At 37.8% G+C, this 15,158-nt stretch overlaps 1 protein-coding gene across 7 annotated transcripts in view; it reads right to left on the bottom strand.

Annotated features, from left to right (window-relative positions):
- Window positions 1-758: 758 nt before the first annotated feature.
- LOC120380316 (serine/threonine-protein phosphatase 4 regulatory subunit 1-like) overlaps window positions 759-15,158 on the bottom strand; it is a 43,036-nt gene continuing 28,636 nt past the window's right edge. For 6 of the 7 annotated variants that reach the window (XM_039497924.1, XM_039497921.1, XM_039497922.1 and 3 more), the window contains 8 exons: window positions 14,209-14,301; window positions 13,268-13,453; window positions 12,561-12,722; window positions 11,560-11,660; window positions 9,168-9,288; window positions 6,755-6,889; window positions 5,573-5,714; window positions 759-4,027 (listed from right to left, as the gene is read on the bottom strand). In XM_039497924.1, the coding sequence (XP_039353858.1) occupies window positions 3,873-4,027; window positions 5,573-5,714; window positions 6,755-6,889; window positions 9,168-9,288; window positions 11,560-11,660; window positions 12,561-12,722; window positions 13,268-13,453; window positions 14,209-14,301 (1,095 nt within the window). In that variant the 3' untranslated portion in view covers window positions 759-3,872. Of the gene's footprint in view, window positions 4,028-5,572; window positions 5,715-6,754; window positions 6,890-9,167; window positions 9,289-11,116; window positions 11,187-11,559; window positions 11,661-12,560; window positions 12,723-13,267; window positions 13,454-14,208; window positions 14,302-15,158 lie in introns of those variants that run through there. The other variant, XM_039497928.1, reaches the window with a different exon arrangement.

Here is a 15,158-nt window from a genome sequence, read left to right on the forward strand (position 1 = left end):
TGGGAGGAGGCCGTTTGGGCAGGCAAACGGGAGGAGGGGACAGAAAGATAGGGGAGGGCTCAGGGAAAGGTAGGAAGGTCCAGGAGAGAACAGACCTTGGCTGCGCATTAGAGGGTCCCTGAGCTGGAACCCAGGGTAGAGGGCAGGCCCAGTTTCCCCTGCCAGCCACGGAGGAAGTGGCACCATGGGGAAATGAACGGGAAGACTGCCTGAGACTAGCACTGAGGGAAAACTTTGATACCCCGGAAGAGGGAAACACACAGTGACCCGGCCAGAAGGCCAAATCACGAAGAGGAAGCTGCAGTTCCTGGAGCAAGAGGGGCTGCAGGGTGAGACAAGAAGGTGGGTGGAGAGACCACCAGAGGAGGGGGGCAGCATCTGGAAGGAGCTAAATCCCAGATGGGCCAGGAGGAGGTGCCCCTAGCAGTGAATAGCCCCTGTGACATCCTCTTTCTTCCCCCAGTCCCCATGTCTCCTATATGGAAAACTTAGTGCTGATGCAACATTAAGAAATCAAACAGAGAAAAGTGAGGAAATTCTATTATTAAGGCTCCTCCAGCAACATTAACTCTGCCACGCTGCACGTATGCACTAGGGTGTTTTATATTCGTTTTCCTTGTTAATCTATACCCGCTCATGGTTTATTTTTAACCACATAATTACCACTTTATAATCCTTAGTACTGAACTTGTATTTTAAGCAGGTGAAGAAAACAAGTTGCATATGCTATTTATAACGAGTCAATTACCACAAAGACATTTCATAAAACAGTCATGAGATTTATTGAGATAAATACAATAGAAAGTTACATAGATTCTATATTCTGGCAAATCAGTGGCACTTCCAGAGTGTCTCCACTTATTTGGACTCTAAACAACACTGTTTATAGATGACAGCTGCCACTAGGGCAGAATCCTGTTAGTTGCCAAGTGTGTATCCTATATAGCGGATACAGTGAGTCTGAATTCTAAGCAACATGACTAACATGCTTTGGATTACAAGTGCCTGATAATTTTCTACAGCATCCAAGCAATATTGCACCACTAATGTTATTCTCATGTCCCTTAGCCAAAAGTGTTTTAGAGTGATATTCTTGCTGCTTTTGCAAAAGTGGACTGACTATCTCACTTTGCTCTATTTGGCTTTTAAATACAGTTTTTGCATAATTTAAACAGCCCAGAGAATTGCATGTGAATACACAGCTTTAATCTTCATTGCAACCATTTGTCTAGTGTGAGTGGTAAAGTGCAGTCTTTTAGTCATGCTGAAGTCATATTTCCAGTATAAAATGAAAACAAAATGCACACCTTGGAAAAAGTGAGCCAGTTTACTAGAACTGCGTGTTGTCTGAAGTTAAAGGAAGATCTATGTTGTCCCCTCTAGTGCATGCAACTATAGAGTTTTAACAAATTTTTTAAAGCTCTACTAAAAAACCTCCCAAAATCACATCATTTAAAATGGACGTGAATTTCTGGAGTTAGAAAGGTGCCAAAAAAAGATTTAACACAAATTTTTGTTTTGGACGTTTAGTGACCTTAGTTGGTGGCTTACAAGTGATTCTAAGAATACCATCATGGAAAACTATCCCAACTTTCACAAACATACCGAAGTTTGTATTTTCCAGTAAGTTACTGCAGGACAAGGTAACTTTTTAAGACGATTATGGAAGCAGAAAGCTGGGTTGTATTAATGTTCAAAGTAACCAGTTTATATACAGTACATTTAAAACATATCTATGTACACTTAAAAACGTTATGATCAGTGCTGAGAAATTTAACGACCTGTTAATAGTCAACAAAAATAAAACCTGGTCAGAACAATCTTAGAAAATTTGAACTGTTTAAAAAATATTAGTATAATGTTAGCATTAGAAAAAGATATTAAAACTACAAAAAAACTAACTTGCATTTTTTTTTTTGCTGAGAAATTGCAGTCATAAAAAATTGGTTTGCATTGAAGAGGCATTTGTTTTAAATTATATAAAAAAATTAAGGGTGGAAGTTGTGGAATTTACCGATTTTAAACTGTTTTCTGAAATAGCAACAATATATTTCTGCCTATAGTTTCTAAAAGCATCTTATGGTCTTGCAAGCAAACAATTTATTACAAATGCTATACATTGTAATGCAAAACTAGTTTGGTAAATATTTATACAAAATTCAACACTCAAAAAAAACTCACACAAATCAGGCTGGGAAAGCTACTTGCTATGAGGCTGACAATCCAGTTTTAAGAAACTAGTATTTTTAACTTCCAGACAATATAAGTAATTCATATTATAACAATGAAATAAAGTGGAAGGAACTATTCTTTCACTGATCTGTTTACACATTAGGCAAATGTTGAACACAGTAATTTACTTGCCATTAAATGAGATCCATTTCCCCATAATGCAGTAAATATACGGCAAGGCTGTGGTTCTGATTCAAAGCCCATTGTCTTCAATAGGTTTTGGATCAGGTCGTATGTTAGTTCAAGTCTTCATAAAGAGGGGAAGGCAGAGCTGAAATAAGCAGGGCCCAGCAAAGATAATCAGTTCTTTAGCTTAAGTGACTATTTTGCAAAACTGCCAGGTTTAGTGAAGAGGATTTCATGCTACTTTTTTCTACGGAAGTTCCTGTTTAGATATGAGAAGAATCCAATATCGTGTCAAGTTAATGTAATCTTGGTTTTCCCCATTTCGTTTTTTGTTTACATCCAATCCAAAGAATCATGACAACAGCTACAATACTACAAACCGAATTTGCAAAGTAAAATGGGAAGTATTCTGGAAATCTGCACTATACGGAAATGTACAGAGACCACAACATAAGAACCTTTCTCTGTCATTACAGTACAGAGAGACAGATTCCCAGGGATCTGTGTTTTTCAGGTCACAGGTGTATGTGATACACTCTCATACACGTGCATCCCTACTTACACTTTGCAGAGCATTTATAGAGGTTAACTTCCTATTGCAGAGACTTCATGTAATCTGTGACCTTGGAGTTCCTTGAATGAAATGAACTTTGCTAGGGCAGAATTAGCAATTTCCAGTTGGGGAGTTAACAGTCCATATATATTACACACCCAATAGTACTAGCAGTGAGAAAAGGAGACCAAGGATTAACGGCAGGAAGTGAGAAAAAATGTTAATAATAATAATACAGTTTACAAAAGACAAAAGTAATAAAAACTGCCCCAATATACAGAGAAAGTCAAGCCCTGATTTTAAAAACATCACATATAGGTTAAAAATAGAAGTAAGCCATGCTTTAGTTCCAACAAACCACCTGTGTTGTATAACATAAAATGGCTTATATGATTCTCACTGGTGTGGGATTAAAATGTTTTGAATTCTTTTGCCAAGTTTCAAGAGCTATTCACATATATACATTTTTTCAGGTAAATAATAAAATGCAATACTATAAACAAAAAAAATATAAAAACCACAATAAAATGGGGGAAAGCAGCTACACTTAAGCTTACTAACTTCAGGTTTTTAAACTTACGAGCTTAGAGGGGTTTCTAGCAAACTGCTTTATTACTGGATTTTTTTAAAATACAATATTTAAAAATATATTACTGTAACGGATGATACTGAAATGCTGTATGTGTGCAACTTCATAAGAGGGTATTTACAATACTGGACCTTGTGTAGAGATGAGTTACAATCCATGTTTACAAGGAAAAGAACAGAAGTATGAATGTAGGCATCCCATCTGAAGCATAGCTTTAGATATAAAAGTGGTCACTGAATGAAGATAATGGCATTTTCAACAAGCCCTTTTCTCTCAGACCAGGGAGGCAATAAATTGCTTGGTTCCATGTTCCTCCAAGAACATGAAGTGTGTCACCATTTTGATGTTCGGGGTTTGTAGTAGATGAACAGTTTAGTTTTGTTTTTCAAGGGAAGTCGTGTCCATATTGTTCAGTTTTGGTTTTACAGTGGCAAAAAAAGACACATCTTGGTCCCTGTCAGACTGTAAAGCTAGAACAGTCTCTTCCACAGCTTCCAGATGAGGGTTGCCAATACTTTTAAAATAAGCTAGAACAAGCAGAAAAGGGGAGGGAGGAAAAACAGTTTTATTTAAAGCTGTGCCGTACTGTACAGGCACATCACAAAATTATTCTTACCCTTTGCCAGAAGGGAGAGAATGAAGCTTTGCTTTTTTTTTTTTGTTTGTTTATTAATTTAAAGTTATAGATCACACAAAAGACATGGTGAGATTAGTGTCAGTGTCTTCCTTCATCCAGAGAAGTGTGTCTAACTTTGAGGCTAGCCCACGGAAGTTGAGAAAGAATGTTGTGTTTTTCCTTTCTTAATTTCTTTCACTTAGGGTTTGGCAAATGGAGATCTCTGTGTTGAATATGCAATATTTCTATAAGTGGTTCTTTGCTTTTGCTGGCCCCCAAGTGGAAATGTACCAGTAAGAAAGGAAAATTGGCAGGCTGCCATGTTCATTTTTTTCTTAAAGTACTATCAAAATACTCCCATTAATATAACTGATTCTGGTGAGGAGTGGGGAAGGGAGACTCCCTTTATAAAAAGGGACGTATCGGAGGTGGCCTGGATGTTTTGAGAAACACTAATACAGGAATATGCCTATGAGTGGAAGAGTGGCCATATTTGCAAACCAGGCTGTTATACTATTCATTCTCTAGAACTGAGAAACAGTTGATGAATATAGCAAACTGAGTTTGTGCAGAACCTTTTAAACATCCGATTACAATTACTTTCACTTATTTCGAACCTCTGAATTTCTCAAAAGCATCTCCTCTTTGGATCTATAATTCACTGATATCTCCTCTGAGCCTTCAGTCAGTGCTTCTCAACGCTTCTCATTTTAATAGTGTCACCAGGGCTGGCTTAGACTTGCAGGGGCTCGGGGCCGAAGCCCAAGCTCCATCGCCCAGGACCGAAGCCCAAGGGATACAGCCATTGGCGGCAGGGCTCAGGTTACAGGGCCCTTGGCTGGGACTGAAGCCTTTGGGCTTCGGCTTTAACACCTGTCCTGCCTGGGGTGGTAGGACTCAGGCTTTGGCTTTGTCCCGCCCCCTGGGCAGTGAGACTCAGGCAGGCTCAGGCTTCGGTCCCTCCTCCTGCAGTCACATGGTAATTTTTTTTGTTGTCAAAAGGGGGTGGCAGTGCAATGAAGTTTGAAAACTCCTGCCTTCAATAATTTATATAACATGCTATGTGACTTTCCCACTATAAACAGGCAATCAACTGCCCTCCACTGAATAGAATATCACATCTGTATTATGTATGTCAAAATCACAAAAGGGTGACAAACTACAGAGGATATACAGTAGCCTTTTAATGCTAGCAGAAAAAAAAACCTTTTTGAAAGGAAAGACAAGCCTGTGTTCTTTTTGCAAACTAACTAACCGATATCAAGCACTGCACAGATTGAATTTAAATGTAGGATCCCAAAATTATAATGTTCTAGTTTCTGCCTTTGTTATCTAGTAAATCTGAACATTCTTTTTATCAGTTGAGCAAGCCAATTTGTGAAAAGCTGCGGTGTTACAGAAATGATGCTATTAATGAGAAATTAGTTCTGACATCAAAGGAATTAGGTTAGCATACCTTTCTCCAACAGCGTTTGCCTTAGAGCCTTGGCTAACAGAACCCTTACGTTTGGCACAGGATCAGAAGAAAGGCTTAAAAGACTGGGAAGTAAGTGTTCGACAAAATGGTCAACAGGCATACACTCCTCTTCTACTACAGCCTATGGAGGAAGAGCAGAACATAAGATAAAGCAAGGTGAATAATCAGTGTATCTTTAACAAAAACAATTCTCTCCCATTCTTTTCCAACTTGCCTCAAGTTTAGCTTGTATTTAAAACATGTTAGCTGTCTGGCTGAGTATTTCAGATGTATTCCTAACTCTCAAATGTATATTGTTCCACACAAGCAGCCTAAATTTATATTTACAACAAAGGGGAGGTTACTTATATATATTTTTTTCTTTTAATGGCCCTTCCTTCCCCTGCAAGTTTCTGGAAGGACACCGCAATCAAAGTATCTGATTGACCCACTCAAGGATAAGTATCATTTAGTCATTCTACTTTGTCTAGATATGAATTTAGGATGTCAGGATTCATTTGACGTTGGCCCAGTGAAGGCAGTGGACTTACTTTCAATCTTCATTCTGGGAATCATTAACACCTTGACTTTGCCTCTCCTCTTCCCACTGCCTTACAACTAACTACTAATATGAATCATTTCCCTGGCTAAAAGAAATGAGGTATGGCCTTTTCAGGGGCTAGTACTGACCACCAAACTGAAGAGTAGGGCAGTCAATGACCACTTCCCTTCCTCCTCCTCCTGGTAGCAAACAAGTTTAGAGACATACCCGTTCTCCACCACCTCTGGGCAACCACCACTAATTCAAAGAGCACACGTGAACTGTATACCCCTGTCACAGCAGGACGATATGCTCCTGCCAGTACTACAGGTGGATTTCACGAAACACAGCTTGTTTTCAGTCTCATCTATATTTTGCTTTGTTGCCAAGAGTGCTGACAAGGGAGGGTGCTACTTCTGAGGTTTGCTTTTGTGATTTGGACATGTCAGTTCACACAAACCACTGAACCACCCAGAGAAGAGAATGACTTTCACTCATTACTGATTAGGAATAGTTCTTAAATACTCTGGAGGTGAATGGCTCTATATTCCTTTACCAATTCTGAAAGCAATTCCTGCCAGCATTATGAATCCTCTCAATTATTTGTTGATAAACCCATACATGTAAAAAGGCAATCTAACCTGACAAATGAAGGCAAAAGCTTGTCTTCCAATCCACTTGGAACAATGACGGAACCTCGCTACAAGCTCATTAATGAAATTTAATCCCAACGCATTTGCATTATTTGCATAGAACTTCTGTAGTATTGCCACAACCTGTGAAAAGATCAGAGGGGAGATTTAGACTGTGAATACTAGCATTTAAGTGGCATCACTTTACTTGAAGACTACTACTTAGGAATGCCAAAACCTCTGCAGAACTATAGGTATCATTAAACTACAGTGTTGTTTGTTTTGACAAAAGCTTTACTTAGCACAGCTCTGAAACACAAAGGTTGAGAGAAGAGGCCATTTTTAAGCTTCTTTACTGACCCAACTGTCTACTTTGATATTGTCTCACTAAAACGCTGGTTTTAAAAGAAATGTTACAACACCACTTTGGGGTGTTCTCAGTGATATCCTTGCTGCCGCTACCGCCAACTCCACCACCTTTCTGTGGAGAACCACAGCAGTAAAGAGCAGATCCTGTGATGTCTGTGGTGCCAGCATATAGACAAGTTCTCTACTTACTAAACACTATTAAACAAAACTGTATTACAGCATAAAACCAACTTACAGGAAAGAACAGTGAACAGTAAGATCATTTGCCTACTTTTTCATGTATCAGATTACTAGCATGTCCTTCACTATAGAAGGCATATATATTTAACAGGAAAAGTCTGACACAAAATGGGCTCAAAGAAGTCATTAGAAATAAATTCAAGAGAACTGTGCTGCTATCTCCTGAATAGTTATAATTACGTATGAGAATCTTAATTTTGAGGAAGACAAAAAAAATAGCATTCATTCATTCATTCATAAAGAAAATTACCATTAACACTATGACACAAGGGAAGAAAGGAGGGAAATTCAGAGTTCAGCTTTCCCTTCAAAGCAGCCACATCTTCCAAGTGCAGTCTAATACTTTACCACCACATGATGTGCAGCATTGCACACTATCAGCACTACAGCACATCAAATTATAGTAAGTAGTCAGGATTTCATTTTGTATTCCCATCATTCTGTACATATGAGTTAGCCTTACTTAAAAAAAGATCTAGGTTTCCTTAATCTCTTTTATACATATTTTTTTTTAAACTTACTGATAAGAATAAAGTCCATGAAGACCTGGGTACATACATTAAAATTCCCCCTTTATCTTTAAATATGTCTAAAAATAGTTCTGTTGGTTAACCATGTAATTAGCAGGCTTATAGATTTGTAAAATTAGTATTTAGTCAATATACCCAATGTCCAGTCCATTCTGTAAACTTTTATTGAGCCACAATTTAAAAAACAGAAGTCTAATGTAATAGACTGCGGGCGAGAATTTTTTAAACCATCTTGCTCAGGAACCTGATTTTGCCTTTACAAAAATGCACCTGAAAAAGTCTGCATGAAATCCCAACCTCATTGAAGTCAACTGGAGTTTTGTTACTGACTTCAGGTGGGGCCAGGACGTCACCTTTTATCGTAAGAACGGCTATCCTGGGTCAGACCAAAGGTCCACCTAGCCCAGTATCCTGTCTTCCGACAGTGGCCAATGCCAGGTGCCCCAGAGGGAATGAACAGAACAGGTAATCATCAAGTGATCTATTCCCTGTTGCTCATTCTCACCTTCTGGCAAACAGAGGTTAGGGACACCATCCCTGCCCATCCTGGCTAATAGTCATTGATGAACCTCTCCTCCATGAATTTATCTAGTTCTTTTTTGAACCCTGGTATAGTCTTGGCCTTCACAACATCCTCTGGCAAAGAGTTCCACAGGCTGACTGTGCATTGTATGAAGAAATACTTTCTTTTCTTTGTTTTAAACCAGTTGCCTATTAATTTCATTTGGTGATTCCTAATTCTTGGGTTATGAGGAGTAAGTAACACTTCCTTATTTACTTTCTCCACACCACTTTTGTCTCTGCAAAAGTGCATGTATAATTGTATTGTGCCCAGAAAAAAATGGGCATTCATGGAAGATGTTGAAACTAAAGCTGGTCCACATTTTTTTGGAACAAGATTTTTTTAAATGAAAAAACTATTTTTTCAAAATTTTAAAATTTGTAAATTTTAAAAAAATGTTTCAATAAAATTTTTCAAAACACAGATTTTGTTGACATTTTTCATTTATCATTTTGGTTTTTTCCCCCTCCTTTCCACTTCTTTTTTTCCCTCCCTACAGTCATTTTTTGACAGCTGGAATTAAAAAATAAAAAACCCATTTGGAGCACAGAAACTACTTCACAATACTTCGTGAAAAATTGTCTCTTCATTTTTTGACCAGGTCTAGTTGAAACATATATGTGTTCATAGTATCTGTTGTTACTATATTATTTCAATAAGCTTTTCAAGTAACAGTGTTGCTATTAAATACATTTTTTTTTTGGCAAGTAAAATGTTTTACCAGTTTGAAGGCGATCCACCTGACTTCCGATACTTTATCCGAACAGAGAGTTAACGCAATATGCCGTAAGTAGTCATACACATCATTGGGGTTGTAGAGTTCTAATATCAGGATCAGCTGTCTGAAACACAAGGGATCACTGAGTCAAAACATTCCTCTCTTTTCTTTAATCGCCTTCCTGCTGAAGATGGGGGAAAAACCATTTTGGTTTCATGAATAAAGTTGTTGAAAATCTGGGAGAACAATCATTTTTTATACGCAAAGCTTTGGGATTTTGTTCTTCTGTTTAGTCTCCCAGCCAGACTAAAATTTATGCATGAAGTGCATGTTTCAGAACTACTACATTTCAATAAAATTAAATACAAAAAAATGCAGCTTTGGTAATGAGACTTGACATAAATTGCAGGTGTATAAGGAAATTATCAAACTACAAAGTAAGTTACTTAGGGATTCTCAAATTCCTTATCTTACTTTCCCCTCATTCCTTCTTCACTAATACTTGAAAATATTATTATTAGATAAAAATGTTGAGGAATTTTGACATTTTTATGCTATAATGGGAAATTTCTTCCTAACTGCAGAACACAACCACACATACTCTTGGGAAGTTAAGATGAGAAATATTTGAATTACTGCAGTGAATATGTAAATATCTCCCACTTAAGTTGCATCATCTGTGGGAAACTGCACATATCATAACCATAAGAACAACAAGTAGCTGGTGAAATTCTGCCAATCACAGCAAAAAAAAATAATACTGGTGTTACAAAGTTCTCCCACTAGATGTCAGGGAACTTACACAACATTCACTGCAGTTTTCCTCACTGGGTTTATAATACAAGGATAACATTACACCAGCAGCATGGTATGGGGGTTAAAACCTCAACAGCCCAAACAAAGCATACTGAACTAAGATTACTGTGAAGGAAAGTCTTTTAATTGTATGCATTAAAATGCTTTTTGAAAAGAGTCTAAGTAGCTAGAGACATCAAGGAATGTGTCTATCTACAGGCTAGCCATTTAGATCCTAAAATCATATTGAAACAAGCCACCATTACTAGAACTATTACCAGTCCCTATTCCATCCCATTCCGCTCCCACTTAAGTGAAAACACCAAAATGAGTCAACTAATTGTACAAATGGAAAAACCAATGCCATACGCATTTTGTTGATTTATATATAAGTGCTAGAACTGAATAGGATCATACGTGTCATTGGCTCTTGCTGCTGACATACAACTAACTGAATGAGCGTTAATATAATCTACCAGAGTTTCATAGATTTTAAGACCTGGAAGGGAACTTTTGACAACATAGTCTGACTTCCTGTATATAACAGGCCATTGAATTTTACTCAGTTACTTCTGTATCAAACCCAATAACCTGCATTTGACTCTACCTGCTACTCTATTTATACAGGTCTACTGCAAAAGGGACCATTGGCTGGCCCTATGATAGTAAACATGATTAATAAATAATATCTTCCAGAAGGGCATCTAGCTTTGACTCAAAGGCATCAAGACAGGGAGAATCCACCACTTGCCTTCATAGCTTGCTACAACGGTTAATCACTCACTCTTAAAAACGTGGGTCTTATTTCTAATTTGAATTTGTTTAGCTTCAGCATCTAGCACCTGTTCTTGCTATGCCTTTCTCCACTAGATTAAACGGTCCTTTATTACCTGCTATTTTCTCTTTGTAAAGATACTTTTATCCTGGGGTCAAGTCACCTCTCAATTTTCTTTTTGATCATTTAAACAGATTGAACTTTAAGTCTCTCACTGTAACGCATTTGCCCTTGAGTCATTTTCGTGGCTCTTTTCTGCACCCACTCTAATTTTCAGCATCCTTTTTAAATTGTGGACACAAGACTTTATGCAGTACTCTAAAATGTCTACCAATGCTATATACAGGTGTAAAATTACCTACTCATACTCACTGCTCCCATGTAGTTAGATAACCCTATTATTTGCCAACCATGAGAAATGCTGTCAGAGTACGGTTCAGCGAGATAGGGACCTATATGAAATAAATTGATAGTATACTTCCTATTGGATAGAATCCACATCACAAATCCATCACTATAACTAGCACCTTTGGCTGGTGCCTCAGCAGAAGTGAATGATAACGGATATTGATCTATCCTCTTGTCTAACAGGTGATCCCTAAAGGTTGCGCTAAGGCTCATTGGTGGGGCAATATGTTGTAACCTAAATTGTTGCTACTGTACAAGATCTTCTGGCCTTCATGTAGTTCAAAGTTTAACCTAAAAATAATCTCCATGGCCCTTTCAATGGAAAGCTACTGCCTTCTACTCACATTCAGAGTGTGTTACAATTCTGAACATTACCATGAAAGGTAATGGAACCACACATTAACAAGTTTTACTTACTCTGCCAGCTCGTAACGAAACCTCCAATTCCTGCTGTTATCAGTCACGACAAATTCTTGAAGCTGGTAAAGGTACTCGCGCCTTTTGTCTGCCTGAAGCAACTACAGGAAATGTCATTCCACAAACAACTGATTAGTAAATACAACTGATTAATCCAGCAGTTTAAAACTTTGTTTGAAGCTTTATAAAAACACTTTTCACTTCTTTCAGGGTTAGTCCTCTATTCTTTACTCCCTGTCACTGCTGTTTATTTGTATTTTCCTGCTAGAAAGAACTCTTAAAATCAGATTACAGTTTACAGGGAATCTGCTTTTTCTCCAGAAAACTAAAGCCCAGGTTCTGAAAGTTATACACACCCAGTTGGGGTAGCTACATATGCCAAGGGCTACTTAGGAACTTCTGCCTGTGCAGTTACTCAAATAATGCATGAACAAATTAGGCCTGCATAGCATTCACACAAATCCTTAGACGATTTATTCCAGTCACACTTTTTCTACCAGCTAAGGTCAGTAGAGAGCATAAATTCAGGCCTGCCCTCACTTGAGTGCACAACGTATTACTTTTCCAAGGGAAATGGTGGAAGTCCCATCTCTGGAGACATTTTAAACAAGACTGGGCAAAACATTTTTTAAAACACCACTACAGGGTGTCAATCTTGCAATTGACTCTGAAGATGGACTCGATGACCTGATACCTTTTCATTTCTCAATTGATCATAGGCCACTTAGATTGCTCTGAACACAGTTCCACTACAACATTTACAAAAGCAAGCAAACAAAGTCAGATTTTCAGATGGATTTAGTTTGAGTATCAGAGGGGAAAGTGGAGGATCTTTAATTAAAAAATTAACTTCTCTGCAAAAAATCCAAACCCCAAAAAGCAATTAATTTATATATTTGAATCCACAAGAAGCTTCTGTGGCAATTGCTGCATGAAAAATGGAGGTTTAATGTGCCTAAGAAAATGAAAGCAAAAATTTAAACTGCTATATAATCTCCTACCTTAAGGAAGTCGTAGAGATGTTTAAGAACTCCAATCCGCACTTCATCCAGATCTTTTAAGAATCCATTGAAGATTGGCACCAGATCAGCTGCTGTTAGTTGATCCCCCAGAATAACAGCCAGCTCGTGTATGGAAAAAGCTAGCGTCCGACGGACCTTCCACTGTCCATAGTTAAGAAAAGACAATCTAGATTAAACACTACAGAGATTCTTGAGCAACTCTTAAACAGAAGCAGCAAAGAATCCTGTGGCACCTTATAGACTAACAGAAGTATTGGAGCATGAGCTTTCGTGGGTGAATACCCACTTCATCGGATGTATTCACCCACGAAAGCTCAAACTCCAATACATCTGTTAGTCTGTAAGGTGCCACAGGACTCTTTGCTGCTTTTACAGATCCAGACTAACACGGCTACCCCTCTGATTCTTAAATAGAAGTACACTTATATTTTGAAGGGTATGGGCAGAAAAAACAGAATTCATTACACGAAAGCCAGGTGCTGCATAGCATGTGTGTCATTTATAAAGTCTCCTTTCTTAAATAAAAAAAAAGTGCATCTGGCCCAACATTCTATATTCATCATAGAATTTTATTCACTGTCAATTTTAGATATTATTTCTTGTAAACTACAGCATAGTTTGCTTAGATTTCTAATTTGTATAATTTGCTTAGAATTCTGAACGCTTATTTGAAAATGCAGCTTTACCTGTACATCTGCTGCCAAGGTCTCATACGTATCTTTCAAACAATGCCAGTTCTGCCGGCCCAGAGTTAAGGCCACCCCCGGGAGACTATATGCACAGTGTTTTGCTATTTCAGTGTCAACAGTCTGGGCTCGAGCTGGGTCAGTCATTGACAAGTACTGGTCTAACAAAGGTTGAGGTATGATATCCTGCAGACAAAGATAGTAAATTATTAACATTAATAAATTTTAAAAAGAGGAAGATATCATCAGCATGGAAAGACATCTGCTCTAGAACAGCCTTCCCTCTTGCCTCTAAGCAGATGGCAAGTGCACCAGGGGCACATGCCAGGACAGAACAACAAATGACTGAACACTCCATTCCCTATGTCAGGCTAGCACAACAAACTACAGCACGAGTCACTACCTTAGGTGGCTTGTCATCCAGTTGAGACAAAGCAGTAGGCAACAGTCTATGTATCAAATCAGGAAGATAGCAAAGGTTGATTTTATTACTGAATAAACATCATTTTGGGTTCTGCATCAATTTATTTTATGCAGCTAGATCTAACAGCTCGATTTTCCAATGCAGTTCTGTTTAATATAAACTTCTCTGGCAATTTAAAAACGAAATTGTTGCTTGTAGGCCAATCTGTACACCCAGTGAGAGCAGCATATTAAGCTGCTGCCTGTGATGTGTAGGCAGCAGCTGGGGACACCAGAGAGAGATTCCTCTGTTTGCAGCACCAAATATGCACTCTGTGGGCTTGCCTGGAAAAGGAAAAGCCTGGATTTCCATTAATTATTTTATCAAAATCAATAGAGTTCTACTCATTAATGCCTAGAATATTTTCTGAAATTATGGAATTGATTGGACAGGTGTTTACAAATTATCACATTACAGACAAACAAAGAAATGCCACAGAGTTGAGGGTAAGGCATCATGAATTAATATTTTAAATCACCTGTAATTTTGATTTATCATCTTCAATGGGTGGATTATTATGTTGTTCTTTCTTTAAAAATTCAATGGTCCCATTGTGTTGTTCCTCTGACTCCTGTAAAAGGATGTAGTATTTATGATGAAAACAGTTAATTTTACTTTCTTTCATTACAGAACTACTGTTTAGTATATCTCAAAGCATTACACTGAAGAGCAACACAATTCAGACACAGAGCAGGTCTTTGAAGGACAAATCATGCTCACACTACTCACGTAAGTAGCCAAGTCAAGATGATTACTTATGTGAGTAATGCAAGCAGGATTTGGCCATATAAGAATCACCCACAACAAAACTGATTCTATGCAGTGTCTTAATCAAGAAAGGATCAGTTTTAAGCTTCATGAATAGCAGGTCAGATCAAGAACAATCACTATGATTAACAGATACTGCACATCTAGTTATTGACCCACTATGGCAACAAAATTATTACCCCAAAGGACTTTCTTTAACCAAATTTTATGATTATTAAAATGTCCATGGGACACTTGCCAGAATATTTTGATTTCAGTGAAAAGGTCAATGTTGAAATAACGCCTCTGCCTTCATGCTCACACTCTGAATTCAGAACCATGTTCAGATTGAGCGACTGATGAATAGTTTCAATACTTTAAAACGGTATAATCAATTATTAATTGTAATTGCAATGAACCCAACATCCTTCAGATACTGGAAGGCAGTTTCTTATTTATTCTCTAAAGGTTCTACTCTCTCTGCCAATTTAGCAGATATTAACAAAGCAGCTCGATATCTTTCCTTCAGAAAAAAATAATACACCGACAAAAGTTTTATTCATTCTGCAGTACACTCCTGAAAACGCTAATTCTCCTGTATTTCCCTCAAGATATTGCTTTTATTCCCACAGACCAGTGAAGAAACTGTTCTGGTGAACTCCAATCCAAGGTCAATTTGTG

Source organism: Mauremys reevesii, linkage group 13, assembly GCF_016161935.1.
Source record: "Mauremys reevesii isolate NIE-2019 linkage group 13, ASM1616193v1, whole genome shotgun sequence".
Taxonomy (NCBI): Eukaryota; Metazoa; Chordata; order Testudines; family Geoemydidae; genus Mauremys; species Mauremys reevesii.